The 26,976-nt window shown below is 35.0% G+C and overlaps 4 protein-coding genes across 5 annotated transcripts; all 4 read right to left on the bottom strand.

Moving 5' to 3' along the window:
- Positions 1 to 509: 509 nt before the first annotated feature.
- On the bottom strand, positions 510 to 8,556 carry LOC132189077 (AP-4 complex subunit mu). Its single transcript, XM_059603580.1, has 13 exons — positions 8,377 to 8,556; positions 7,832 to 7,926; positions 6,455 to 6,658; positions 5,835 to 5,951; positions 5,591 to 5,719; positions 3,911 to 4,037; positions 3,493 to 3,596; positions 3,254 to 3,358; positions 2,619 to 2,713; positions 1,695 to 1,782; positions 1,495 to 1,555; positions 1,271 to 1,344; positions 510 to 860 (listed from the first exon to the last, which is right to left on the bottom strand). Exons 1-13 carry the CDS (start codon positions 8,432 to 8,434, stop codon positions 762 to 764), a joined length of 1,356 nt encoding a protein of 451 aa, XP_059459563.1. The 5' UTR covers positions 8,435 to 8,556; the 3' UTR covers positions 510 to 761.
- A 1,868-nt stretch (positions 8,557 to 10,424) lies between these two features.
- LOC132189078 (beta carbonic anhydrase 5, chloroplastic-like) lies at positions 10,425 to 14,050 on the bottom strand. Of its 2 annotated transcripts, none has more exons than XM_059603581.1 (10): positions 13,938 to 14,050; positions 13,539 to 13,681; positions 13,327 to 13,379; positions 12,358 to 12,519; positions 12,219 to 12,267; positions 11,932 to 12,045; positions 11,769 to 11,822; positions 11,266 to 11,348; positions 11,050 to 11,155; positions 10,425 to 10,837 (listed from the first exon to the last, which is right to left on the bottom strand). In XM_059603581.1, exons 1-10 carry the CDS (start codon positions 14,008 to 14,010, stop codon positions 10,637 to 10,639), a joined length of 1,038 nt encoding a protein of 345 aa, XP_059459564.1. In that variant the 5' UTR covers positions 14,011 to 14,050; the 3' UTR covers positions 10,425 to 10,636. The 2 variants fall into 2 exon arrangements, with proteins under 2 accessions (XP_059459564.1, XP_059459565.1); XM_059603582.1 differs by having other exon boundaries at positions 13,934 to 14,048.
- Positions 14,051 to 14,737: 687 nt separating this feature from the next.
- On the bottom strand, positions 14,738 to 16,004 carry LOC132190276 (transcription factor bHLH30-like). Its single transcript, XM_059605215.1, has 3 exons — positions 15,907 to 16,004; positions 15,585 to 15,793; positions 14,738 to 15,470 (listed from the first exon to the last, which is right to left on the bottom strand). The coding sequence occupies exons 2-3, from the start codon at positions 15,789 to 15,791 to the stop codon at positions 14,970 to 14,972; spliced, it is 708 nt and encodes a 235-aa protein (XP_059461198.1). The 5' UTR covers positions 15,792 to 15,793; positions 15,907 to 16,004; the 3' UTR covers positions 14,738 to 14,969.
- Positions 16,005 to 21,649: 5,645 nt separating this feature from the next.
- Positions 21,650 to 26,760, bottom strand: LOC132189942 (uncharacterized). Its single transcript, XM_059604799.1, has 9 exons — positions 26,617 to 26,760; positions 25,707 to 25,845; positions 25,503 to 25,594; positions 25,370 to 25,412; positions 25,186 to 25,242; positions 25,006 to 25,060; positions 23,617 to 23,696; positions 22,690 to 23,280; positions 21,650 to 21,880 (listed from the first exon to the last, which is right to left on the bottom strand). The coding sequence occupies exons 2-9, from the start codon at positions 25,836 to 25,838 to the stop codon at positions 21,749 to 21,751; spliced, it is 1,182 nt and encodes a 393-aa protein (XP_059460782.1). The 5' UTR covers positions 25,839 to 25,845; positions 26,617 to 26,760; the 3' UTR covers positions 21,650 to 21,748.
- Between the last annotated feature and the right edge of the window lie 216 nt (positions 26,761 to 26,976).

Raw genomic sequence — 26,976 nt, 5'->3', positions numbered from 1 at the left:
AGGCAGGGAGGTTGCGAGAGCTGTCTAGTGTTGGTGGAACTGCTCATCCAGAACACAAATTATTAAACTGTTAGGTAGAAGGGGCTTGCCATATGTAGCAAAAATCTTCATTGGAGTCGATGAAAGTTCATCTATTTGATCTTAGCTTTCTTACAATATCATTCTTTGTAAAGGGTTGAGATCAAGTCATACCTACTCTTAACTCTTAACAATGTTATACATCAACACTCAATTAACTTCTGGCTTAATATCTTGCCAAGTGCATCGTTGGATTACATGTCCTCTATTATATTTTGCCACGCATGCTAAATTTCATATTAATTTAATGTTATTTAGTATTCTATCCAAGATCATTTGTTTAGTAGATTCTTAAAATATGAAACATAATTTTGAACATCTTTTAGATTAGGTAGTTTTTAGCCTTCAATCATCTTACTTTTGGCAAGCACAATAGGCATGTAGATTACCTCACAATCGAATGGTGTTCGGCAAAATATCAGAAAAATGTATAATTTGAAATTTTGAACCAAACCCCTTTTACTCATATCAAAAAGGGTTCTTTAAAGGACACTATCTGTTTAACCAACACAGCTACCTGTAGAGACAGGAGTCCATTTTAGATAAAAGCAACTGGCAGAAGGACCAAATGAAAATAACCAATGCAAATTCGATACATATTTCAACTAGAATGATAAGCTAGTAAATGTATAGCCAGAAAAGGAAAGAAAGAAAACCAAGTGTAGGGGGAAGCTTTAACAGCATCATATACGAGCAACGTATGAATTGGCCTGAGTAACATATCTCACCCACCTATAGGGATTATAAGTTCCAGATTTCTTTGCTATCTGCAAGTATTTCACCTGCATCAAGGAAAACATATGAGCAACCGAGCATCTACAGAAGAACTCAAAAGGGGATAGATGTTTTTTGATAACGAATATATTTATGATGTTAACCCACACCAAACTCTAAAGTAAATATTTATAATGATGATGCAACAAAAAAAGGGGATAGATGTTAGAGCGTCAAGGAATCATAATCAAGCTTCTAACCCAGAGAACACATGCTCAGATATGCAAACAGGACCAAATCACAGAGCAAAAGCATAAAGGAAAAAGATTAAACAGAACATTCAAACTAATGACAGCAAAACAATGCAAATAATGTTAGTGCTGTAATCCACTCATGGGTTCAATGTGCAGGTGTAAACCACTTAGTTGCTAGCAATGAGTATAGTATAGCCAACTACCATAATCCAAGACCGTCTTACCTGAAGCTTTGAAGCATTATACATTGGTATCGTGAAAGTCATGCTAACTGGTCCAGATTCTTTTGTGATGTTTCCTATTGTGAACAGTAAAAGTTGCAAAGATAGGGAAATAAAATAATCTTATTAAATCAACAAGAAATTAAAACACAAAAAATTCAACTTACTGGGAGCATCAACTAAGATATTTAAATTGAGCCAGATCAGGGGAGAATGATAAATCCTACCATGTGATTCCGGAGAAAATGTCAGCTTTGCACGCAGAGTATGTTCAGATCCACCAACAATCTGTTGTTTATCACACTTATCAGAAATGTTTTTTGCACAAGGAAGCTTAATAATTGCATTCAAAAGGCGAAAACTTGCTCTACTAATAGACTATGAAATTATGCAATAATGCCATGAGAGCATTGATAAGAAATTTTGCCTTCTTTAAACCCCATTCAAGTCTCTTATTTGCTTCCTTGAAATCCGTTGTTTGTCCAAGTGCTCCAGGTTCCAACTCAAAACTAGCTCTGAAATAACATCAATTGAGAATTAAATCAGTGCACATTTATACTGTAGTACAGCGTTTTCAGGTCAACCATTATGGTCTGTCTGTCATGACTCTTGATTTAGTAAATGAGGAACCATCTCATAACTAGGCACAACCTTCTCTAAACTCTTTGTAGATACTCTGTTTTTCTGTGAAACAACAGAGACTAACAGAGAGCCTGTTCGAGATTGCATTGGGAAATAGAGCTTTTAAAGCCAGCAAGAGCTTTTAAGAAAAAGTTTTGTTTTTAACCTTTTCCCAAAAGTGCATTTTAGCATTTTTTAGAGCAAAAAAGTTAAGGAAGTGTTTTTCGAGTTTTTTACCAAACAAAACAGCTTTTTATTTGACAACTTTTTATGTACTAAAAATATTTTTTAAGCTTCTTAACACAATCTCAAATAGGCTCGAACTATTAAAGCATTCCCACGTGGGGCTAAAGAGACTTTGATGCTTTTTTGACAACAACTTTATTGTAATTGTGCCTCATTCTCTCCATCCACATGATCGTACAAGGTCAATTATCAAATGATTATATGATCTAATGAACATGAAACACAAAAATACTGTAAAAATCTTCATAAATGGAGTTACCACAGTATTTTCTGGATTATATATATTCACCAAGAGGTAAAGCTAATTTCTAGGGTACATGTATAACTTTTGCAAAATTAGTAAATCAAGGACCAAAGCTCAGAAGCTTCAAAAAAATCAAATAGTTTTGCTCAAAGGTTTATCTAGTCAACAACTCCATCTACCTCTCATCCAACAATAGAGAGATGGTATAGAATATAATACAGGGAATGTGTAGAATAGTACCTGGTAGTATATTTTGGTAGCGGCATCATAACCATAATTGTGTTTGCAGTAATGCTTGAGGAGAAATCAGCACGTACTTTAATAATCACTTCAGCCTACCATTGCATTGTTCCATATCAGAGTCAAAGAATGAACATAAGCAAAGGATATTACCATCATAAAAGTACTAATTTTATATAACAATGTCAATTTTTTTTTTTTTTTTTTGATAAGTAAAAATGTATATATCAAAAACCCAAAACGGCGTAACACAATTACACAGGAAGTGCAAGAAGAGAGCGCCGAAAAGCACCCAAGAAAAACCCTAGCTCACAAGGAGCACCCACAAGAGACCCAAATAGACCCGCTGAAGAACCCTCAAAAGCAAACACCCACAAAAACACCCTAGACAAATAGCTACAACCCAATACCCAAAACACCTACAAGAAACACCCTACACGAAGGCCTACACCCCAAAATTAGCCTTTGACCCTGCGAAGGCCTACAATGTCAAAAATAAAACCCATAAAAGTCAGAAGAAAAAATTTGACATACCAGCCATTGTAAAATAGAGAAAAAGCACCCATTATTATGACATACAAATATTTGTTTTAGCATTTTCAATGGTAATCATTGTAAACGAGGGCAGTATTAACCTTAAGGGCTCCTGCTTCTTCGATCAAAGGGTTAATACGAAAAGGAGGCTTGAACTCTTGAGTCAACCGGTAGTTCATGACGGTAAATTCACCATCTGGCGGTATCTAATAGAATTAGCATAATGAAGCACCATTTTAGACAACAGGAACCAGTAAATTAAACAATAAACATCTTTTTTTTTTTCATAACTATTTAAACAATAAACATCTGCAAGCTACATTATCTTAACTTCACTCACCAGGCTTAAAGTTTTGTCCATGTCAAAACTATCTAGACGTACAGATTGATGGAAATTACAATCATCCAATATCACTGCTCCAGACCCAGATGAACTCCTGTAATCTACAACGGAAAGCAGCACCACCAAATATATTGGTGAAGTAATTTTTTAAAGTGTGACAAGAATCACTAGGAACATTTTAACAAACATAAGTTCACTATGGACAAGATATAAAAATAAAATGCATTTACCTAAAAAAAATGATTTATCAATCAAAAGCTACACGATTTACATGGAAATATGGCTTTTGAACTTGAATGTTTTACTTGTTGATACATGAAATACTTGAAAGCATCACGAGCATGAAGGAAAACTCAAAATTTTTAACATCATTGTATAAATAAAGTGGTGTAACAGGTAAATCCAAGAGAAATACCATAGCCTGATCCCCCGCCTCTTCCAATGCTCAAGTCATCATTAAAAGCTAAGCGAATTTCTGGATTGCCAGTGAGATAGCTCTTCATTTGAATGGTACCGTCTATCTCAGAAGTCAGTATATACCCCTGTTTAAACAAGTTTAAATTAAATTGATTTGCTCAAAAAATAAAAATTTAATTGATTACAATGGTTTACATACTGATTAACTAAGAAACAATGCAACCAGTATACTAATGAAAGAAATAAAGAAGAGTAATCCAGAAAAATCACCAAAATGAAATGTATGAAAAATGCCAGTTATGATATAATTTTTTTTATAAGAAAATAAAAATATTTCTTATAACTTTAGATCCACATGAATGCATCCAAAAAATTGGTAAATAGAGTCTACGTGAAGTTACAGAACTGAAAGTGTGTGCTGTCACCAGACAGCTGAAATTTAATTAAGACTTTTAAGCAACGGAATTGGGGAGTGAGAAACACATAAAGACACTGGAAATAAAATTTAGAACCAAAGAAGCATTATTAATCTAGGATAAAAGAATCAACAAAGGCATTAATGGACATTACACAAGCAAAGTCGGATTTATAATACGAACTCAAAAGGTGACAAAAAAAGTACAAAGCAAATAGCCATCATAGACTTTGGAGTTATGTCTGCATAAGAAAAAACTGAAAGTTAAGCACACATGCTGCTATTTTTTACTGCTTTTTTTAAAAAAAATGTTTGAGCCTAAATAAGATTAAGAAATAAAATAACAAATAACAAATAACATGACATAGTAACATATCATAAGTACAAACAATGGTTAGAAGATGGAAGAAAAGTAAGAGAAAGAAGATAGAAGATGCAACAGTGATGCTACTATATAGAAAGTTGATGTAACTCATAGTGAGATTTATAAAGGAAGGGTGAGTAATTGAGAGAGACTAAAGAGATAGAGATGAGGTTTGGAAGTGGTTATTTCCAAAACATGTGGGGTAATAGGATATGTTGAGGAGAGATAGACTGGAACTTCGGGAGTGCTTATTTCCTGAATATGCAGGGTGGTGGTAGCATATGGAGTTGCTTGGTTTGTGTGGGAAATGTAATTTCATGTTGAATTATCTATTTCAAACTTATTGTAATTGTTGAATGCTTGAGCTATCCATCATGCAAAGTTGGGGCTTCTTGTAGAACCATGTTGTGACACAGCTTTACCTCAGGTTTGTACAAATAAAAAATATTGATAAAAGGCATAATATACCCTGAGGATTGGTAGAGTGGAGATGGTCAATAATAGAAGCTAAGCTCTTTCTGTTTCTACACTGAAGAAGCAATTGCCTACTCGTAAATAAAGTTTCTTAGAATTCAACAGCACTGGTTTAATGCTTCATTTTGCACAGCACAAAACATGAAGTCAGAGGGGCCATACTACCTGTCTAACCCCTCTCCAGGGGAATTTAAAAGCTCACTTAGTATTAGTATCTCAGTTTTGATATTGGGACCACAAAAGGATTTTGTTTGTCCTGTTACCATCAAGAAAATACACGGGCTTGATTTCGAGGTATTCTCTAGTGCTGATAAACAATATTAACTTCCTTGAGTTGTCCACAATTACGTCAATTACCACATACGGCAACACTGAAATTAAAATAATCACAAATATTAGAGTCAGATGAAGACACATGTACGCACACTCGAGCTAAAGGTGATGCTGATTTTCTCAATTATATCGACAAAAATTTCCTCCCTCCTCCTACCCCCGGGCTCAGTTGCTACAACAGATTTTGTGACAGCTGTTCCTGGCATTCTTTTCGGCCCTTGCTGCACATATCCAAATTTTAGGACTCAATCAAATGAGATGTGCAAGAAAACAATCAAAACGAAACCACTCAAGTCCCATTTATTATAGAATTTGATCAATCAGATGACATCATACCATGAAAATGGCCGCAGGACCAAGAGATTGCAAACGTGCAGCATCAACCACAATTGGCTCATTAAAAACATAAGACTTCAACATTTCAGTGGATGTTGTTTGTACATAACCAAAATCCTGCCAGTAAACGACAGTCAAACACATCTAAGCCAATATGTTTCAGGAAGTGCTGTCAATCAATAAAAGGAAGCAGTACTATAGGTTCAATGCAGTGTCAAAACTTATTTACTGTGGAATGAGAATCTATATTATTTCTTGAACAGAAAGAAAACCACATAACATTCCACAAGAACTCAAGCAATTTATATATACTATACATTGATGCAAAAAATCCAAAATGAATCATTTTCTCATAGGCACTACTCACAACTACTAAGAAGAATATTTGAGGAAAAACGAATAATTCCAAGTACAAGACTACTTTAAATACCCAGAAAGAAATGCTCAAAATTCCTAAACTCATACACAGTGCTTCAACACAAAGCGTAGTAATGGCAATTCATCAGCAAGATTAAGTTACGACATTAAGCGAGCAAAAAAAAAAAAAGGAACACAGCTTTGTACATAAGCTCAATAAATACTAAGACCAAGGAATTAACACAGTAGGAGAGGGTGCTTACAATGACTTCGTCAAGCAGCTCATACACAAGCACAAAATTTTTCCGCAATGAATCTTCATTAAGAATCCCAAGGTAGTCTTTAATGACACGGGCAATCCTTTGTAAAAGCTCCAAGACAAGAGAAGGTGCGATATTAACTCTTGTGGTTGCTACGAACAATAACCCAACAACCTTCACATGAAAGTAGTTTACACCATCCACGTTCTGTCAATGGGGAAGTTGCATCAAAAAGAAAAATCAGCACACTGCACCATATGGGTTACTAAATGACATAGTGTAATTGGAACGATCCAGAGACCCAATACAAAAAATAATAAGCAAATATAAGAAAACAATTTCTATGTGGGTAAAATTTCATATTAAAGAAATCATGGTCAAAGCCATAAAATACTGGCAGTAATAGCATCAAGATACTGAGTAGTGGAGTGGGGCAGGTTTGAGTATTGTGGTCAACTAGAGAGAGCATGAGAAGAGAGGGCCCGCATCGGGGACTGGGGAGGTAGGGGGAATCACATTTTACTAACAACTTTAAGGGTATAATGCAAAACTTAAAGCCATTGTATTTAATGGTTGTATTTGGCCACACTGCAGCAGGATTTCCAAAGTTTTCTTTATTTATGCAGAGCACCTATTTTTGCTTGTATACTTACTTTATTTCAAATGAGAAGCCCACACTAGTTTGAGGGAGCTGGAGAAAATCAACTTTTTTGAGTTATTGGAGATGGTTAGGTTCTCTCCTATGATTTGTCAAGTGCTCTCCCACAAAAGGCAAAAATGCTCACATAGTATTTATTTTTACTATTTTGAGGAAAACTTGTCAATAAACTGATCTAATACTATTAAAAAAAAAAAAAAAAAAAACAACAACAACAACAACGACAACGACAACGACAACAACAACAAAAGTAATAAAATAAGTAAGGAAGCTTAAGAAACTTAATTAATGCATTCCCCTGAAATAACTCCAATACACAACATTCCATCCTTTCAAGAGTTATAAAATAAACTGAAGTGGAAAGAAAACAGACAATTATGCTTGAATTGCCAATGCAAAAACGAATATATCTAAGGGAACAACACCAACAATGAGAAATGATTAAAAGAAATAAGCAAAACGAGCTAGATTGATTCACATATCCTAACATGTTTGCCATCCTTTCAAATATTTTCATCAAAGTTACAATTAGATCTCCCTGGAGTCAATTATATAGCTAATCTCACATATTACAAAACCAATGCACATACATGCTTTTATAATCCATCCACCCAATGTGTGGACTAACTTTCATAATACTGGGGTATCTCATCATATAAATCAGCAGCTCAGCTCCTAAGGAAGTACAATGCTGGACATTCTTTCAGTAAGATAATACCTACAAAGACAGGTGGTGCCTCCTCTTGCCCATCCTCTTTCCAAAACTTCACTTTACGGAAAAATATTTCCGCGCTCCCCTTTTGCACTTCACCACGATCTGCAAAATTGAGGTCAAAATTAACAATTAACGGCCAAACAGAGTCTAACAATACTTCCAAAAATCAGAAAGTTAAATTAATTTACAAGATCGAAGCTGACTTGTTGCTTCAAGATATAGAGCTGCGTGTGCTAAGTAAACAATCACTGGATCTAAGAGAGCTTAACTAAAAGAAAATTCAAATGAATAAGGCATAATCCAAAACAGTGTGATGCATATATCAAAGCGCTCGTAAAGCCGTAATGTTCCGAGATCTCATTGAGCACAGATTGCATGCATTGTTAATACATAATTGAAGCAATCAAACAAATTGAACCATACAGCTTGGGTTTGAATTTAGATAGATTCATAGAATGAAGAAGATTCATAAAAAAATCGAAAAAAAACAAAACAAAACAAAACTGAAAATTTGAGGAATTAGATTAGCGAAGTAAGGATGGGAGGACTCACAGTCGCGGAAGACGATGTTGTCTCCACGCTGCGACAGCACGAACAACTGCGATATCATGATGACTCCAACAGCTCGCTCTTGGTTTTTGTGCGAATTAAAGCCTCGATGGATTGTCAGGGCCAAGCTCAGATTGGCTTCGCTTTTGATTTGTTTCTTCAATCTTGTGTTGGATTTTACGCTTACAGCTATATGCTGCTACTGCACTGGTTGTGCTAACGGCGGATCGTTTAGACTTATCTAGAACGACAACGTTTTGTCCGAAATGGCAAACGTTGACATTAGAGTTTCGTGTCTTTGATTGATGTGTGCACTACTGTAGGGGTTAGCCGCAGAAGGATCCGCCGTTCATTAGAAATTCTTACAAATCAGTTAAAAACTTAAAGTCAAGTGTGTTTCTTACAATTTTTTTTTTTTTAAAAAAAAAAAATGTTAGGCTTTCAAATAAATTTTATTAAAAAATAAAAAATAACAAAATGATGTGGCACAATATGATTGGGTTTCTCAAAATTTAAATTTATTTCATTTTCAATTATATTTTGTAAAATTTTTTTTATAAGCTTAACATTCCCCCTTTTTTTTTTAATAGCACTTACTTCTCACGTACTTATTTATGTCCATTCATTGTTTAGTTTACAATGAAAATGTCTTCCTGAAAACATTTTCCACTTGGTGTAGTGTAGGCATTCATTGGAAGGGAGTTTGAAGAGAGGATTTATGAATTTTTCGTTCATTTTACTGAATAATCATCTTCACTCCTAACTAATCATTGGATTAATCCTTATTAAAAAATAAATCTAATGGTTAATTTGGATATCAATCTAATAGTTAGTTTGGATATCCTATGTCAACATGTTGATGTAAGATATAGATATAGTATTTAGGGCTCGTTTGGTTCGCAGATTGAGTATTCCGTTAAGAAAATGAATAACTATTACTAGAAATAGAGAAGGGCATAATATAATAATTATTCATATTCTTTAGTTTAGTAACAACATATGTATTCTAATGGGAATTGAACCAAAATTACCAAAATATCCACCATTCTTTTTAAAAATAATAATAATTAATAAATAAATTAAAACCCTAGAATTATAGGAGTGGCCAACCACCCCCAGTGGAAGGCCACCCTCGGTGAGATTCTGGGGTGGCTTAGGCCACCTTTGGCCAAGGCCACCCCCGATGGCCCTGGTGGCCGCGCCACCCCCAGAGGGCATTGCTGGTCCACCGCAAGGCCCTCCGGCTTCTGTGGGTGGCTGGCCACCCACATAATTTTTGTTTTTAATTAATTAATTTATATTTTTTAAGTTTGAAATAAAAAAATTCTAAAAAAAAAGTTTTTTTTTTTTAGGAAAACCTTGTCCTTTCCACAAGGAATAACTATTCATATGTAGATGAGATTAGTCATTCCCATGTGAATAACTAATCCCAAGAATAGACCCGTACCAAACAATGGAATGACTATTCCATGAGAATAATTATTCAATTCTAAGAGTCTATTTCGCAAACCAAACGGACCCTTAACATTATTCTTTAATAAAAGATTCCTTTCCTAAAGGTTCACCAAGAACTTTGCAATTTAACATGATTTTCTTTCTATTTTTCTATGCCAGACCGTGAAAAGGAATAGGGCAAAGGTCAGCAAGAGTTTACCTTACAATTCAGAGAACAAGAAATAGGAAGAAAATCAACTCAACTAAACTCAACTTTTTTTGTTGATTTGACCCAACTCAAAATTTTTTCAACACAACTAAAATATACCATTAATAAAAATATATAATTAAAGGTGGTGGCTGGACCACCCCTAATCTTGGCCACCCCTAGCAGCAATTTTAGGAGTGGTTCGGCCACTCCAACTATCAAAACCATCCTAAATTTATTTCGTTTTGTTTTAATTTTTTTTTTTCATTTTTAATTATATTTTTTATTTATGATCTTTAAACCATCCCAACATAATCTTAATTCTTTTTCCTCCTCCATAATCACAATTAAAAAAAAAAATTGAGAAGAATAAATAAAAATCACATATCCAAACAATTGAGAGGGTTAATGATATCTCTAACCAATGGTTCAATTCTCCACTGAGATATAGAGGAAGGGCAATTAATAGCTTGGACCCGATTTTACTTTCTTGTTACAGACATAGAGATAAATTACACAATTTCAACTGCATTGAGAATCACAAATTAGTTTTTTTTTTTTTTCACAAAAAAAAAAAAAAAAAGAGTTCGTAACAGTGAAGCCCAGCTTGTGGAAGACAAGTCAACACCAAAAAGCTTGATCTTTGACAGAGCAACTGCCCTCTTCTCCAGTGCTGCTTCCCTTCAAATCAAGAGTCCACTTCTCAAATGTACAATTGAGGAAATCATAATACCCTCCATGAATAGAGAGCGACTCTTTTCTGACCCTCTCTTGTATCCACGGGTATGTAAGCAAGTTCAGTAATGAACGGTTGATTGATTCCTGGTCAACACATTTTAACAACAATTACTTCCCTGATCAACATGTTCTGAGACTCAAAATCTCTACCACTTTTATCATTCTTCTAATATCAACTCACTCATAATCTTTATTTTCAAAAGCTTTAGGATAAATCGAATCTAGTTGATCAAAATATCAAGTAATATTACATTATGTGATAGTCTAGGGAGATTGTAATGTAAAAGAAAGGGAACCTTCTCGCAGTGTCTGCATTGCTGGTCAAAGCTAAAGTGGGCTGCATCAGCTTTTGTTCTTAACTTGGCTACTTTCCCATTAGTGACCCACTTTTTAAGAAAGCTTCTGAAAAGAGAAATGAACTGGAATAAGAAATTGAGTAAAAACTACAATTAAGATTTTAACAGAAATAATGATTGTAAGCCACAAGTACTTTAGAAGTTGTATAACCAAACCTTGAGTCCACATCATCTTGCATGCTCATAAGGGTTTGTATTCCAGCACAGCTACTGTGACCAATGACTAATATATTTCCAACCTGGAGACGTATTTTAAACAGTAAACAAATATAGGCATCTAAATGGAAGTGATTCAACAACTCTAAATAATTTTACACAGGAAAGGAAAACCTATACACAAAGTTTTATCCTGTAAGTTTATCCAATTATAAAGAAAACATGCAGCATATTGTCCAAAAGTTCCATCAGCATTGTGTACAGTGTTATAAATGAACCACAGTAATTGTTATAATTCTGCAGGCTCAATTTCCTTTTCCTATTTCAGCTTAAAGGCATTGCTTTTTCACCAACTTCAATTCATTCTAGAATTTATTTGCACTGTCCATCAAATTCTTGTTAAATTTCATCTTCCAGAATTTCACACAATATTTTTTAATGTTAAAATACTCCACTCTTTGTCTGTTTTTTTTTTTTTTTTTGGAGTTAAACTCTTCACTTACTTCAAGAGTGTTTACCGCAAACTCGAGAGCAGCATTAGTTTCTGATGGTCCATTCTGTAAAAAGATAAAACATAAATAAAATTGTTATATTTGACTACGACAAAATCAATTCAAATGTTCAGTTAGCAGTACAAAACATATTAGTGAAATTGCAGCGCAATACCTCAAGTGGAGGAACAAGATTTGCAACATTCCGAATCATAAAGGCTTCTCCAGGTTCAAACCCAAGGATGTTAGAAGGGCATACCCTAGAGTCTGCACAAGCAATTACCATAAACTGTTCTGGCATTTGTCAGTTAACATATCTACTCAATCTTATTCACAACAACATGGAGCAGCGTAGAAAGCCGATAGGAAAGACATTGTACTGTATCTACCTCAAAAAATAAATAAACAGATAAAGTTTGTAGTGCATCAAGAACAATTAGCAGTATCGAGTTTGTTTACCACCTTAGGGTATTGGACTTCAGCAAGATTTTGAAAATGCTCCAACTCCTTTCTATTCAAAGCATAAGTCAGTTAACAGGTAATAGGCAAAGTAACTTTCTTATAGCCAGGAAACCTCATATGTAAACTAAATGCTACTCACATATATTTCTGCTCCTTGAAATTAAGAAACCTCTGTTTCATTTCACCAAACAAGTCCTGGCCACCATCAGTTTTGCCCACATTTTTCACTTTATAGTTTATAAGATCCTGTGCAAGTCCAGGTGAATTGCTCGAAGCTTTCAGTCTTGAAACTAGGTTTCTCCTGCAGATAGAGAAGCCAAATATTTCAGGGATAAACTAGATTTACTATAGAAAGTTCAGTTCAGATCCTCAAGTTAAAATTTTCACAGAACAAAATATTTTAAGTAAAAGCGGACACATCCTTATCTTTTGGGTCAGCAACAAAAGCAACAGTTGAATTGATGTCTGCAATAATAAGAGTGCAAGACTCTTAGCAATCAAAACTAGATATTGCAATTCATGCAGTAGAGATCTAGATTTGTCTTACCATGAACAACGTCAACTGAAACCGTCAACAGGTTTAATGTGTGAAAACACCATTGGGGAAGAAAAGAAAGGATAGAGGATGATTGTAAATTAATGCATAGACAGACAAAAAGATGATGTGACTATTTGATAAACTAAAATGACTAACTATGAACACATAAAACAATAGGACTTGACCATCCAGAATCTGTAGCAACACTTAGAGCAAGCCTATTGTGCAATGTGCAATGCGCAATGCAAGACCTCTGAATCAACAAATCAATGCACTGCTAATTGCAGATGAAATTAGTAGCAACAGAAGGCAATTAATGAAACAGAAAAATCAGAGAAATTGACCTTCATCCACATGCACAACTTCTTCCACAATTTTTTACAGAGACAGACTGCACATAGCAACTCAAATCCATTCATTTTAGAAACTTCCCATATTTTTTCCTTTCCCAGTTTCCCATCTTTCTTTGAAACATGAATCGTAATTTTACAATTGCAGTGATAAAACCAAAAGCCCATCACGAGAAAATTGAATACTTTGTACTAATCAATCATAAATAAACAAGCTTACTCCACTGAAGGCAGTAATGCTAAATGGGCACCCTCGTCCTTCGCGAATTTGGTCTGGGAATTAAACATTCGCGGAAGAACATTAGATTAACACTTAATAGGAAAGAAATTGGCAATCTTTAAACTCAAAAGCAATATTCTTTCAAAAAGGCAAGACAGGTTATTTAACCCTAAGAACAAGAAGAAACAGAGGACAAGTGTGGAAGAACTCACTGTGCTTGGATTAGGAAAATTTCTTCGAGAACCCACAAAGGAATAGCCAAAACCAGAAAAGGGTGTGCAGTGAAAGGAGTCGCCAAAGACCATGGATGAGCTTAGAGCTACCATTCTTGAAATGAACGTCCGCGTTCTATATCCTGTGTAATTTTTTTTGAAGTAATTTTTCGAGGTTATAGGATTAGTAGGATTTAGGATCACGTGCTTACACACATGGCTTAGCATAAATAAATTTAAAAAGAAAAAAAAAAAAAAAAAAGCCCCAATAGTCGCTTCAATAAAATGTCAAGGACAATTAAAGCATTTTTTTTTCTTCAAAATAATAATAAGAGAGAGAGAGAAGGAACAAAATTCCAACAGTTAACAAACAGAAAATATTAAAAAGATATTACTGACGAATTTGGCAGATCATCTCTGTTATGGCCTTTGCATTTGGTGCCTTTGACTTAAAAGCCATATATGTAATCATCTTTATCAAATAAAGAAGAATATGAAATATGTATCTTATGTTATTACTCGTTGGTGGTTGGCTGTGTAGCTATGAATTTATAGTTGAGAGTTGAGAGATAAGGACATGGCATGATATGGGCAAGCAAGACATACTTATCCAGCTAGCAAGGCCAATACGTGGAACAGTTTTCTTTCATTCTTGGCTGGCCTTTTCCCGTCTGAGGATGGAACTATACATGACATGTCTTATTCACGGATGTCTTTTAGCTTGGCCGCCCTCTGGGTCCAGATCGCGATAGCTACTCCATTTACCAAATTAATCTCAAGAAAATATAGCGAAAAATGTTATTTAATACACTGATATATGACTGTTATATAATTGAAATGACGTGCAATATAAATTAAAATTTTCTTTTGTTACAAATTATTGTTGGTTCAAAGATTAATTTTTATTGTTACGTTATTATGATTGTATAACAGTCATATAACAATATACTAAGTAACATTATTCTAATCATAGACTCGTATTCGTACAAAAATACAAAACAATTAACACCACGTAGCTTAGAGCCTCTCTAAAATAAATCTCAAAACCCATCCTCTTAACTTTATGGATCTTTTTTCTTTCTCCTTTTTTTTTTTTTTTTAATGGCACATGCAATGCAATAAAGAAAATACCACTTTATTATAAGATTGAAAAAGACATGTTAGGCTTGAAAAAGAAAAGACACAAGAAGATGCATTTGTGGGTAGAAAGTCATATGCAAGTGCTTTTCTTTGGGTAGAAAGTCATTCCTCATAGTTTACGTTCCTCTATTAACAATACATGACCAAAATATTCACTCCACTCTACTTGTTATTTTTTCTTCTTCTTTTTTTTCACTCTCTCTCTCTCTCTCTTACTCTTACTCTTACTCTCAGTCTCTTCCAACTTCAACACCCCTTTACATTATATAATCCAAACTCAAAAGGAAAAGATCAAAGGCCTGATAGCAAAAACGCATTGTCACCCTCATCAAACGAACCATAAAACCGAGCCCGTTTGTTCCCCGACACAGCCCGGCCCAGACCAGACCCGGAAGCCCGATTCTCCACCACAGCTTTCAAGGCCCGCTCCAAGGCCCCAACCTCCTCCTGTCCACCAGCACCACTCCCAGCCCATTTGACCACCACCACACTCTTGGTCCGCCCACCCACCGTCATCATCTCCGCCCGCACCGCCCTGGCCCGAACCGACCGAATCGCCCGGGCCAAGTCCAGGTTCAAACCGGGCCGGTCCTCGCAGCACACAGTCGCTTTCATTTCCTTCTCTCCAACCTCACAGTAACTCAGAGTGGCCTCGTCCGACTCGCCCGGGAACAGCCCTCCCTCCGATCTCGCACCACACGCGTCTCCATCCTGACGCGCCACGTCATCCGCCTGCTTCCTCAGCTCCTTCACGTGCTGGACTACCTGCGCCAGCAACGTAGCCTTATCTGTCTGTACCAAAGCAATTCCCCAAAATTACCTAAAATACCCCAGCGTATCGATCCAAATAACGGTCAAGGGATGCAAAGAGAACGTGAAAACACACACACACACACACATACAGACCTTGGTGGCGTTAGGTAGGAGGGTGCGGAGGGTGGAGAGGTGGGCGTTGATTCGCTGCCTGCGTCTCCTCTCTGCATCCTTGTGGCTCCTTGACGCCGAGCTCATCATAGAATCCCCACCGTCCATCAAGTTGACTGCCGAGCTCGGTTCTTGAACACGTTCACTCGTCTGGCAATCCCACACATAGTAGCTTTGAGAAGGATGCATATCTTTGTTGTTTGTATGCCAATTTAAAAGAAACAAGAAATTAAACAACGTTAACAATAACATTAAACATCGACCTAGAATTTATGGTTTTTATTGAAAGTAGAACGAAGATTACCTCTAAGAATCCGACGTCGTTTTTTTGAAGAGCACCAGGCAGAAGACGGCAAGAGAGGAACTAAAGAGGAAGAGACGAGTCGTCGAGGGAACTGAAAATACAAGATGAGGAATATTAACTGTAATGGTAAAGACCGTAAGAGTATAAAAAGAGAGACATCAGACAGCAGTACTTTTTTATTTTATTTTTTACCTCTGACAGTTAAAAAGGTGAAACGTTAACCGAGGTAGGACTAGGAGGGTTAACCTTAACAGTTTAAGTGAAAGCTCACTACTCCATGACACACCGTACGTTCGCCTGGTTTGATAGATATTGACGGAAAATTAAGTTTTGTTTAGTTAGATCGTTTCAGTCATTTCACTCTTTTCTTTCTCCTTCTAATTTTAGAACTGTTGCCTTTTTTAACTGGAGGTGAAAACTGCAGATGTGATCAGAATATTAAGGCACAACCAATTATGCAGGGAATTAGTTTTACTTTGCTCTACTTTTAAATAATTAATTAGCAAAAAAGTTAAATTATATATATATATATATATATATATATATATATAAAATGTTAAATACATAAAAATATAATTTTAACCATAAAATAATTCATCCCTTTAACTTGATTCTAAAGGGATCATACGCAAACCAATGAATAATAGCTAAATGCTCAATGTTTTTTAATTAATGAATAATTAATTTCAAATTTATATAGTAATATTTATCATACATGTCAAATGAATCGCACACTATGAAAATAGATCAATTCAACACAAGTCGAAATATTATTTATAATTTATAGGGTTAAGATGAACCCATTAGAGTATTATTAGTAGCCATGTAAAGTTTACTCATCAAAGTAATCAAATGTACATTTTTTTTTTCTATTTTAACTATCAACCTTTTTAAAACACTCATAACAGCATCATTTTAACTATCGGTTTTTATTATTTCATTTAAATATATATATTTTCAAATATTTCTTTATTCTTTTTCTAACTTCTTTCAAAAATTAGGGAGGGATAAAAAAGTTATATTATTTTTTATTCATTTGTTGAGTGAATAGTACTTACTATTTTTAGTAATTACTGTTCATTTATCAAATCAAAATCACTATTTGGCTAATGTTACTGGAGAGTACTTTTTGTGATTTGACTCACTAAAATAGCCAAAAAAAAAAAAAAAAAAAAACTAGATGTCTAACGTTTGGAATGCTATGACTGTCCCAAACCAATTGTCACTTTATAAGAGCATTTTTACCAACTTCACCAAATTTTACTTACAAAAATAATCAAAAGTATTTTTTTTTTTAATATTTTAACTACGCATTTTTTAAAGCGCCCCTAGTAGCCTCACTATTTTAAGTATCAACTTTCATTATTCTATTTTAATATATTTTTTTAAATACTTCTTTATTATTATTTTTTATCTTTTTCAAATAATAACGAAGGAGTGAGAAAATTTATATTATTTCTTATTCATTTGCTTGGTGATAGTGAGTACTATTCACTCACCATATATGTTGAGTTAAAATGGTGAGGTGAAAAATTGAGGGTTTTAGTCACTTTTACCAAATTGCCTCACAAAAATAATCAAAAAAATAATTTTGATGAAACTGCAAAGAGTGCTTTAAGGTATTTACGAAAGAAAAAATGTTAAATATTATCGTAAATTATCTCACACTAATCGATTTAAATTTAACATATCAATATTATGGTATAATATAATATATAGTATTTCCTTTTGGGCAAAGCAATTGGATAGTTGATCGAGTAGGATTAGTTGTGAAAAAACTAGTGCTAGTGGAAGGTGAGTGAGTGCTTGCTTAATATTCCATTTAGACAGAAAAAAAGAAGTGGTGGTGTGAGAAAGCGAAACGTGGCACAATCGTTTTCAAACCAGAGCACTATTTCTTACGGCGGCGTTGACAGCTTTTGTTTTAGGGAATCAAAAGTGACAGCACCGATCATTAGCCGACAACCTCTTTTGGCCATTAGAAACTGATCCCAATTAATAATAAAGAAATAGAAATGCCATTCAGTTGATACGGGGCGGAATTTTAACGTTTTGTTTGGGTTGTAAAATTTTAAACAAAATTTTTAGGGGGGACAAAATTAAAAAAAAAAAAAAAATTTAGAGGGTAAAAGTTAATTTTTAAAAGTATATTTAACAAAAAAATTAAAAAAATTTGGGAACCACCCGATGGCTTGGGGGAGAGGGCGGAATTTTAACGTTTTGTTTGGGTTGTAAAATTTAAAACAAAATTTTTAGGGGGGACAAAATTTAAAAAAAAATAATAATTTAGAGGGCAAAAGTTAATTTTTAATTTTTAAAGGTATATTTAACAAAAAATTAAAAAAATTTGGGAATTACCTTATGGCTTGGAGGAGCTGGCCCCCCAAGCCAAGGAGTGGTTCCGCTCATGAGTAGATATGATTTAAAGTTATTGTATTTAACATCACATATAATGTTGACACGTTTTTAAAAAATATAAATTAATATTAATTATATATACTATTAATTTTAAATCTTGAAATTGAAAGAATTTTTGTCCAAAATATTGTACTATTGTCATATAATTGAGATAATTTGACGGTGAAAATTAACATTTTTTTTTTCTATTTTCATCATTTGAGCAGTTAGATAATAATTAATTTTTTTTTTTCGTTTTTTTAAAATATTATTTGTTCTGAATAGTGTAACAGCTTCGCACCCTTTAGCGTTGGAACGAGAATTTGTTTAATCATATTGGTTTGAATTGACAACACATCTGCAATATTACATTGAATCGCATCTTTGAAACACTTAGGGGATTGATTAAAAATATAATGCTGATTATGGATCACACGTGTCATGCACATACAAACAAATTGGATTAATTATATCTTATGGAGTGTGACTACTTAATCAATCACAATCACCCAAAAAAGAAAAGAAAAAATAAAATTGTTTTTCATTATAAATATTTGAAGAAAATTATTTTCTACAAAAGCCTGAGTTTGTGCCTCTCTGTCCATGTAAATTTTTTTTTGTTGTCACTTTGTTCTTGGCAGTAAAAGGTTTTGAATTTTCTCCCTTTAGCTTTAGAACACTCATTGCATGTCTATAAAGCTACGTTCTTCCAGTAAACTAGCTTGAGAGAATTACAAAGACCAAAAGAATAAAAAAAAAAAAGGGAACAGATCTCTGTTGAATATGCATGTGGGCATGTTGGGTGAACCCCACAAAGGAAGATAAAAACAGGGGGAAGGTGAGATCAACATCTGATGGCAGATCAGCACCAGACAAGAAGAACAGGTGAGTTCAGAGAGGGGGACCTCATTTCTCTAAGCTGAAGTAGAAATGAAAAATGACACATATATATAGATAGAATAGAATAGGGCTCTTCCCATGCCCATGGCCTTGTTGCTTTGCTTCCACGTGACGTGAGCTCTCATCAATGGAAGTAGCTGATGATAGGCTGACGTAGTCCTTCTCCCTGCATTCTCAGATGGCGACGACGAAGGAGCCAAACCAACAGCTACATACCTACCTCAGACCCTCAACAAATTAAATGGGAAAATATTTGACAAGGGTAACAATAATATCAACGACAACTGGAATCTGTCTACCGCTTTAATTTGTACAACTTTGAGCTACTTTTTGGGGTTTTGTTTTGTTTTTTTTTGTTTTTAAACCTCGTTCTTGATAACATTCCTCTGCCGTTACGACCAAGAAACTGAAAAAAAAAAAAAAAAAAAAAAAAGAGGAACTACCCTATTGGATGGAATGATTTGGACCGTTTGACGGGTCCAAAATTACTATAAATATGACTATTTTTCATATACAGACATAAAGCTTCGAAAATATATATATAGACATAAAACCATATAGCTTTTAATTCTTAAAGTGTTCACTCGATAAAGTATATTTTCATTGTATCGTGGAATAATTTTGTCAAATTTTTTGTTGTTGGGATTATCACATCGGTTGTAGAAAAGATTGATGGTCATTTTATAAGTATGAGGAAAAGACTCACTTCTTAAGCTAGTTTTCGGGGTTGAGATAAATCCAAGATCACTCAACATTTTTTATCAAAGTCGGGGTTCAACTAACAAAGTCTCGGCCCAACAATCCACGAGAAAAACGGGTTGTCTCTACTCCGACCTAGAGCCCGATGTATGAGGGAAAAATTATTGGAGTTGTCCCACATCGGTTGTGGAAAGGGTTGGTGGTCACTTAGCCCGGGTTCAACCAACAAAGTCTCGGCCTAACAATCCATGAGAGAAACAGGTTATCTCTACTCCGACCTATCGTCCGAGTGAGGGGGAGATTGTTGGAGTTATCCCACATCTGTTGTGGAAGGGGCTGGTGGTCACTTTATTAGTGTGAGTAAAAAACTCACCTCTTGAACTATAGCTTTTGGAGTTGAGAGAGGCCCAAAGCCACCCGACACTTTTAACACTTTAGAAAAAGGGACAAAATAAATTCTAAAGATATCGTCCAAAATTTCTTATTCCTTGCCTTCATACTTTCTTTCTTTTCTTTTTTTTTCATAATTTTTCAACAAGAAAAGCACTTCCTGTTATTCGGCACCCTTTTTCTTTTTTTATTTGGGTCTCTTGTTGGAAAGCCACCCACTCTGATATTTTTATTCTTATAACCCTTTTTCATATTGAAAGGAAAAAAAGAAAGAAAAAAAAAACCTCGCTTTTTTTGGCAGCAAATTTCTGGTGTACTAGCTTGTTTGATTTTTTGTGGGTTGTAGTACTCCCCACTCCCGGTACGGGACCAATTAAAAAGTCGACGCTTACTCCTTTTTTTTCCAAAGTCAGATTTCAAAGTTAGAGAAAGGAATGGAAATTGGAAGAGGGGGAAGGGAAAAAAAAAATGAGACAGGTTTGAGTAAAAGAAGTAGAACGAACAGGGCCCTTCAAAATGCATGCAATCTCCTTCAATAGTGTCAAAATCTTACGGATTGTCTGCATATCCTAAAAGCTGTGCCACTGTCAATTTGTCTACAAGCAAACCAATTAAGACTTGGGGCTTGTCTGATGATAGTACCCCCCACCCTTTTTTTTTTACACATTGATTTTACGCCATAATCACTCTTGCCGATCCACGTTTCACAGAAAAAAGAGCAAAGGACTAAAGAATATGGAAAATGCTTTATTTTTTCCTCTGAGGGGTCATGTAGGTCCTACGCATGAGCCCTACATATCCAATGATAATTTTAAAAAAAAAAAAAATGATAAAAGAGACAATTAAGAGATAATGTATAGCATACCTCAATGAATATCTGAAGTATAAGCCCGCGTTAGAAAATATGCACTTCTTTAAGGCTTCACATGAATGTATCAATAATTGTACATGATCTTCTAAACACTTACTTTAGATACCCCCCACAATCCAGTTTTATATAATAACTATCAAATTCAGTGCCACCGAAGTCTCAATGTAGTCTTGATCATAATGATCATCACAATCCAATTATTAAGTCTTTATTAATTGGCATTCTTTGAAAACATCAAGGAAAACACACCAGTCAACCAAATCATAATGTTGTGGTTTGTGTTCTTCAAGGGCTCTTTTCAGAAGATCGCTGAACAGATATATATATATATATATAAGAGGAAAGAAAGCTACTGGTATAAACCAAAGATAAAGCTTTAAGAGTTTTCCCACTTCTGTGCTTGAATGCTTGTTTTAAAAGGATCGTATGAATATAATACCATATACAATAACCTCAGAAATTAATGAACATTAGTGAAGCATAATCAAAAGGTTCTCATTTTTTAAAGTTCTAATACAAAAGAAAAAGTAAACCAAATACATGTCTCGATAAAAGTGTACAATAATAATGGATCAGTACCAGCAATTAGCACAAACTCAGACAAAAGTGTCCATTTTTGTGGAATGGTGACCCAGAAGGAGCAATCAGACCAAGACTTTGCATCACTTTCATTCTTCGGGCACTCAGTTCTTGGGACTTTCCAAATAAAGTTGTTTCCTGAGAGCAATGATGCAATTTTTTTACAAATATACCTTTTTTTTTAAAAAAAAATTATTAATTTACACATGGACATGATGGGTCATGAACATATAATCTCGCCCTACAAGAGAGGTTTTACATATTAACATACATGCCCTGAAGTTAAGATTGATTTAACTAGACTCCCAAAATTTTCAAAGATGAGACTTAGACCACTTGCAGTTTTTGGGTTTTCCATTAGACTGAGACCATGGCAAGAGCCTTTTTGGGTCCTACCAGGCTACCACCATGTTGCCTTTTTCTCGCCAGAAAGAATAATAATCATAAAAAGTAAACACATGTTTCCAGAAATTGATAAAAAAAAATAAAAAATAAAAAATTCTAAAAACTAACAACCCATCCCCTCTCACAGTTCCTCACATGACTTTCAAATTGATGTTTTCATCAATTATGGACTGTCAGGTTGTAAGTCACTTGTGGTGGGGTAAAAGCTATAATAACCCTAGCAACACTGTCTTAAATTACATCTATCATAGCGGTCTAAATCTCACTTTTAAAAACTCTAGAAGCCCACTTAAATCAACTCTAATTTCAGGGAACATAGGACACATTTTTCAAATTTATATATAAAAATAGAGAAATGCTAAGCTTACAAACAAATTTCACAACAAATGAGATAAATTCAAAAATTGAGAAACCCAATCATATTATGGCACATCAATTTGTAAAGGTTTTTTTTTGTAAAATTTGTTTGTAAGCCTAACATTTTTCCAAGAGTAAGTAAAGGCTTCTCCAAAAATGGGAAAATGGAAGTCGGGTATACTCACAGAGCATGGGCTATTTAACTTGTTTTTCTTCAGCACCTCATCTTGCTTACAGGTTCTAATTTTTGCATCATCCTCAGTGCTTTGGTTATTTGGCTTAGCCTTTTTCTGCACATCTTGAACAGAAATTTTGCATTCCTTCCCTTTCTCAGTGCCTGCGTGCTTTGTCCTGAGATTATTCTGCACCTCAACTTGCTTAAAGTTTTTGCTACTATTTGGCTTGTTATCTAGTTGTTCGTCAGTACTTGGGCTCTTTCGCTTGAGACTCTGGCATGCCCCTTGCATAGAGATTTTAATTCTTGCCTCTTCCTTGGCCCTTCGACTCGTCTTCTGCACCACATTTTGCTTAGATTTTTTTTCCTCACCACTTGACCGAAACTGTTTGAGATTCCTTAGCAACCTCCTATCTTGTTTAGAGGTTATATTTTCTGCTGCCCTCTCCTCAGAGATTGAGCTATTTGGTTTAAGATTCTTCTTCATCCCATCTTGCTTAGAGGCCTCATTTTTGGCTTCCTCAGCTTTTCTGGAACTTCCATTCTTCACCTTCATTTTTGGTGTAAATGTTGGAGGATGCCCTCTTGGAGAAACCCTTACCTAACAACCAAATTGGTATTCAAATATCAATTCATAAGTAATGCAAATCCAAAACACAAGACCAGGAAAGAAGGCAAGCAAATAAAGCAGCAAGAAACTCACAGAAGTTTCAGTACTCAACAAGTTAATCTCCTTGCACTATGCTGCATTTTTCCTTCTTTTTCAGAAACACGTGGAAAATTTTGCAATATTACAAGCCTTCAGAGCTCTAGTCATCCTAATACTTGTAGCCAGATATTTCCCAACCAATGGGATATGTATATGTATATATTGTCTTCGAAGTCAACTTGCAGCAGATTAAGATATAGGATGCTTGGAGATCAAAACTAGACTTACATAATTTGAGGCTTCTATATCCTGATCCTTGACTTGATTTTGATTGGACTTATCTCTAGATGCGTCAATTCCTACATTTTCTGTCCAAAAATAAAAATATTTTGACCAGTATAAGAATCTTTAATTGGAATGAAAAGGTCGCATTTTCTCCTTTTTAATAGTCTCCAACTTATAAAGTATTGTGTATATTGAATACCAAATGACAGCAACAATGCAGGTTATATAACCAACCGATATCCATACATGGATACAAGCCTCATCTTCCAACACAAACATGAATTGTTGGATCATGGTAATCCCTTACATGGGATAGGACCAACCTCCATATGCATGCACCATGGCCTGGTTTCATAAAAGCCAAGCAGAATATATACATTCTTCTGTTTTTATTTTTTATTTTTTATTTTTTATTTTATATTTTACATAGGTAATTGAATTAAGCGCAAAGGTGCAACCCAAAAGATATATACAAGAGAAACGCCCAACTAGAAAAAGAAAAAAGAGCAAAAAAATCATGAACGACATAAACAGACATTTATCTTTATTCAAGTTTGTATATCCCTAAAGTATGGGGTGTTCATGATACCAAACAAACATAGAAAATTGGCCGAACCGATTCAAACTGATCAGTTATGACCAGTGTGTTGTTTCAGTGCAGTATGGTACTTATTTAGTTAAAACCTGATTGGTTTAGGAATCTAATGAACTGTTCTACACCAAATGAATGGAAGAATCTTTATTCGTCTACTCTATACAGTTGGAACATTTTTAGGGTGTCTTTGACCACCACACTCCCCCAAGAGCAGTGGCTGATACACAATCATAAATTACAAGCAACTATTATTCATCTACTATTGCTCTCTTTTTCTTCCAGATTCAACAGTAACTCAAAGGCTTTGGTGTAGATGATGTATATTGCATTCTGATATGCAATCAGAAATTAATTAAGCATTTTCCTAAGGACTGCAACTCTTGATATGCTAGTTATCTTTATGCCGCGTATGTAGGTAAGTAGTACATTTCCCCTTTCCAGAGGTCTGACAATTTCGTTTTGTAGGTCAGTGACTATTCAAAATGTCCACTAATTTAAATATGTTCATTGAAATTAACATAAACATCAACACATTTATTAATACACACACACTAACAAAAAAAAATTTAGACTGTAGGATCTCAACATATCCACTAACATATACACTTGAAGACCTTGCTCTCAGCTATAATGCAATTTTTTATTTATTTATTTATGGAAACTACAAATTATTTAAGTCTTTTATAAAATGCCCAAGGCTCGAAGGATTAATGTCCATCTCATGCATATTATGCCATACATAGTGCAGAATGCCAGGTGGGAATACAATGAACATGACCACAAGAAAGTTGGCTCACCCTTAGATTTGGCTCCTCGTCTCTTCGATCTACCATATTTTGAGCGAGGACAATCCTACAGCCATATCCAAATGATAGGAAAAAACCATTAATTACAAGCATCTAACATGATTCGCCACCCAAGAGGAGCAGCTTTACCACACTAATAAACCTCCTTATAGGTTTGCTCGAAAAGGTTACCTGCTCCAGGGCTTTCTCAAAAATTTTCCGACGGCAACCATTATTCTGCTCGAGCATCTGAAGAGTTTGATTCAGTATATCACGCACATGTAAGGAATAATAATTGAAATGTGGCGAAAACAAAAATACTTGATGTGCATAGAAGTTAGCATCAAAATTTAGGTAATCTACATTAAACACTTACTAGCTCAAACTCAGAATGACATTTTACAGGATCCACATACAAGCTGTGAGACAAATGCCAGACATGTTAATCAATATAAAGGTGTGAACCCGTGGAAGAACAAAAAAAAGTCAAAAAGGGTCAAACCACTGACTATTTATAGCTTCCATAGAGCCTAACAAGAACTTCCCCCGCTGATTTATTTCTGAGTTTAATGCCCCCATTGACAGTATTCTCACCAGCAACCTACCACAGAATTGAGTATATAAACAAATAAACATCAAATATATTCTGGCAATATCAATAGGTACCATTTGTGAAGGCCAGATGAAACTAGAATGCATAGAATTTCGATTACCTGTGCAGGCCACCACGAGCCACCATTGAGCCTGACCCATATCAAATCCCCCCGAGTGACTTGAGTAGCTGCCTCCTCCACGCCTTTCCTGCTAATCTGGCCTATTCCACTTCCAAGACGATTGCTTTTCATGGTTTTCCTGCAATATGGATTGTCTAATATCAAGAACAAGTACCAGATAGCATCCCATATATTAATATTCTCCATTGATGGTAAAATTATACTGATTAGAAATTTAAACAGAACATTTCATTTTTCCCCTCTTAACCTTAAGGCTCTTCACTTTCATGTAATGGCTGGCGGAAACTTAAGGCACCACGTAGCTTAGCTAGTAAAAACTCTTGGCGCCATGCCAAAGACCTCTAATCAACTTCTACTCATTATCACAAAGCAAATATTACCTTAATAAGAAAGCTAACTGTGTTCCACAATGATTGATTGCCCCAATATTTAAAAACCATGAGTAACCCAAATACACGAAAATGTTCGTAAAAGAAAAATGTGAAAAATTTCACCAACCCATTAAAAGCGACATTCTTGTTTCACCCAAATGGCATGCATCCACAGACAAAAAACGTGCTAATCGCCAAAGAAATGGAAGCCCAGGTTCACCTTCCGTTTGTTTACCAGGAAGAACAAAAGGAAAAAACAGATATATGTGTGTATGTATCATGTATAGTTGTCTGTTAACAACTAAGCAAATGTTTTTATGTCTTCTAAGGTCCTGAGCAACAGAAAGAAAACGTACAATTCAAAGCTGATTTTCTTTCTGTTTTTCCTAGTTTTTCTGGGCGACCAAACCAAACAACGCAGATTCGGACCCATAAAAGAAATCACATCCCCATCACAAAGGGAAGTGTTGAGCGATCAAAACTCGATCAAAAGGAAGGCAGGGGCTGTGGGTACTTACAATATACCACGAAGACAGAGGAAAAGACACCCCAACACGGACGCACGTGAAACCCACGAAGAAGAAGCAATAAACAGAGGGAAGCGAAAGGGTGTTGAAGTAAACAAGAAAGAAAGCCAGGCAGCTGCTTTATGGGTTCCTGTGCGTCAGTGCGTGTGTGGTTATGTCACACTGAAGTTGGTGACCAGGTTAAACCCATCATAATCTTTGCTTTTCCCGGTGATGAACCGCTTGGCTTTTGGTTTAACCGTTAAACCCATAATAATCATTTGCCTCAGCAATTTTGCACCTTGTTTTAGTTATTTTTCCTTTTTTTTTTTTTTCTTTTTTTTTATTTTTTTTTTTAATTTTTCTAAATAT

Source organism: Corylus avellana, chromosome ca8, assembly GCF_901000735.1.
Source record: "Corylus avellana chromosome ca8, CavTom2PMs-1.0".
In the NCBI taxonomy this organism is placed as follows: domain Eukaryota; kingdom Viridiplantae; phylum Streptophyta; class Magnoliopsida; order Fagales; family Betulaceae; genus Corylus; species Corylus avellana.
The sequence above is the reverse complement of the archived record's forward strand: the minus strand, read 5'-3'. Positions and strand labels throughout refer to the sequence as shown.

Excerpts from the sequence above, each read along its gene's own strand:
- LOC132189077 (XM_059603580.1), bottom strand. The coding sequence starts at position 8,434 with ATGATATCGCAGTTGTTCGTGCTGTCGCAGCGTGGAGACAACATCGTC. Across the intron at positions 3,359-3,492 it reads TGGACAAAACTTTAAGCCTG|ATACCGCCAGATGGTGAATT; the intron begins GTGAGTGAAGTT and ends TAATTCTATTAG. Across the intron at positions 1,783-2,618 it reads CTACCAAAATATACTACCAG|AGCTAGTTTTGAGTTGGAAC; the intron begins GTACTATTCTAC and ends ATGTTATTTCAG.
- LOC132189078 (XM_059603581.1), bottom strand. The coding sequence starts at position 14,010 with ATGATTACATATATGGCTTTTAAGTCAAAGGCACCAAATGCAAAGGCC. Across the intron at positions 11,823-11,931 it reads ATCTTGTTCCTCCACTTGAG|AATGGACCATCAGAAACTAA; the intron begins GTATTGCGCTGC and ends ATCTTTTTACAG. Across the intron at positions 11,349-11,768 it reads TTGCGGTAAACACTCTTGAA|GTTGGAAATATATTAGTCAT; the intron begins GTAAGTGAAGAG and ends ATACGTCTCCAG.
- LOC132190276 (XM_059605215.1), bottom strand. The coding sequence starts at position 15,791 with ATGCATCCTTCTCAAAGCTACTATGTGTGGGATTGCCAGACGAGTGAA. Across the intron at positions 15,471-15,584 it reads TCCTACCTAACGCCACCAAG|ACAGATAAGGCTACGTTGCT; the intron begins GTCTGTATGTGT and ends GCTTTGGTACAG.
- LOC132189942 (XM_059604799.1), bottom strand. The coding sequence starts at position 25,838 with ATGAAAAGCAATCGTCTTGGAAGTGGAATAGGCCAGATTAGCAGGAAA. Across the intron at positions 25,061-25,185 it reads TTGAGAAAGCCCTGGAGCAG|GATTGTCCTCGCTCAAAATA; the intron begins GTAACCTTTTCG and ends ATATGGCTGTAG. Across the intron at positions 23,697-25,005 it reads ACGAGGAGCCAAATCTAAGG|AAAATGTAGGAATTGACGCA; the intron begins GTGAGCCAACTT and ends ATTTTTGGACAG.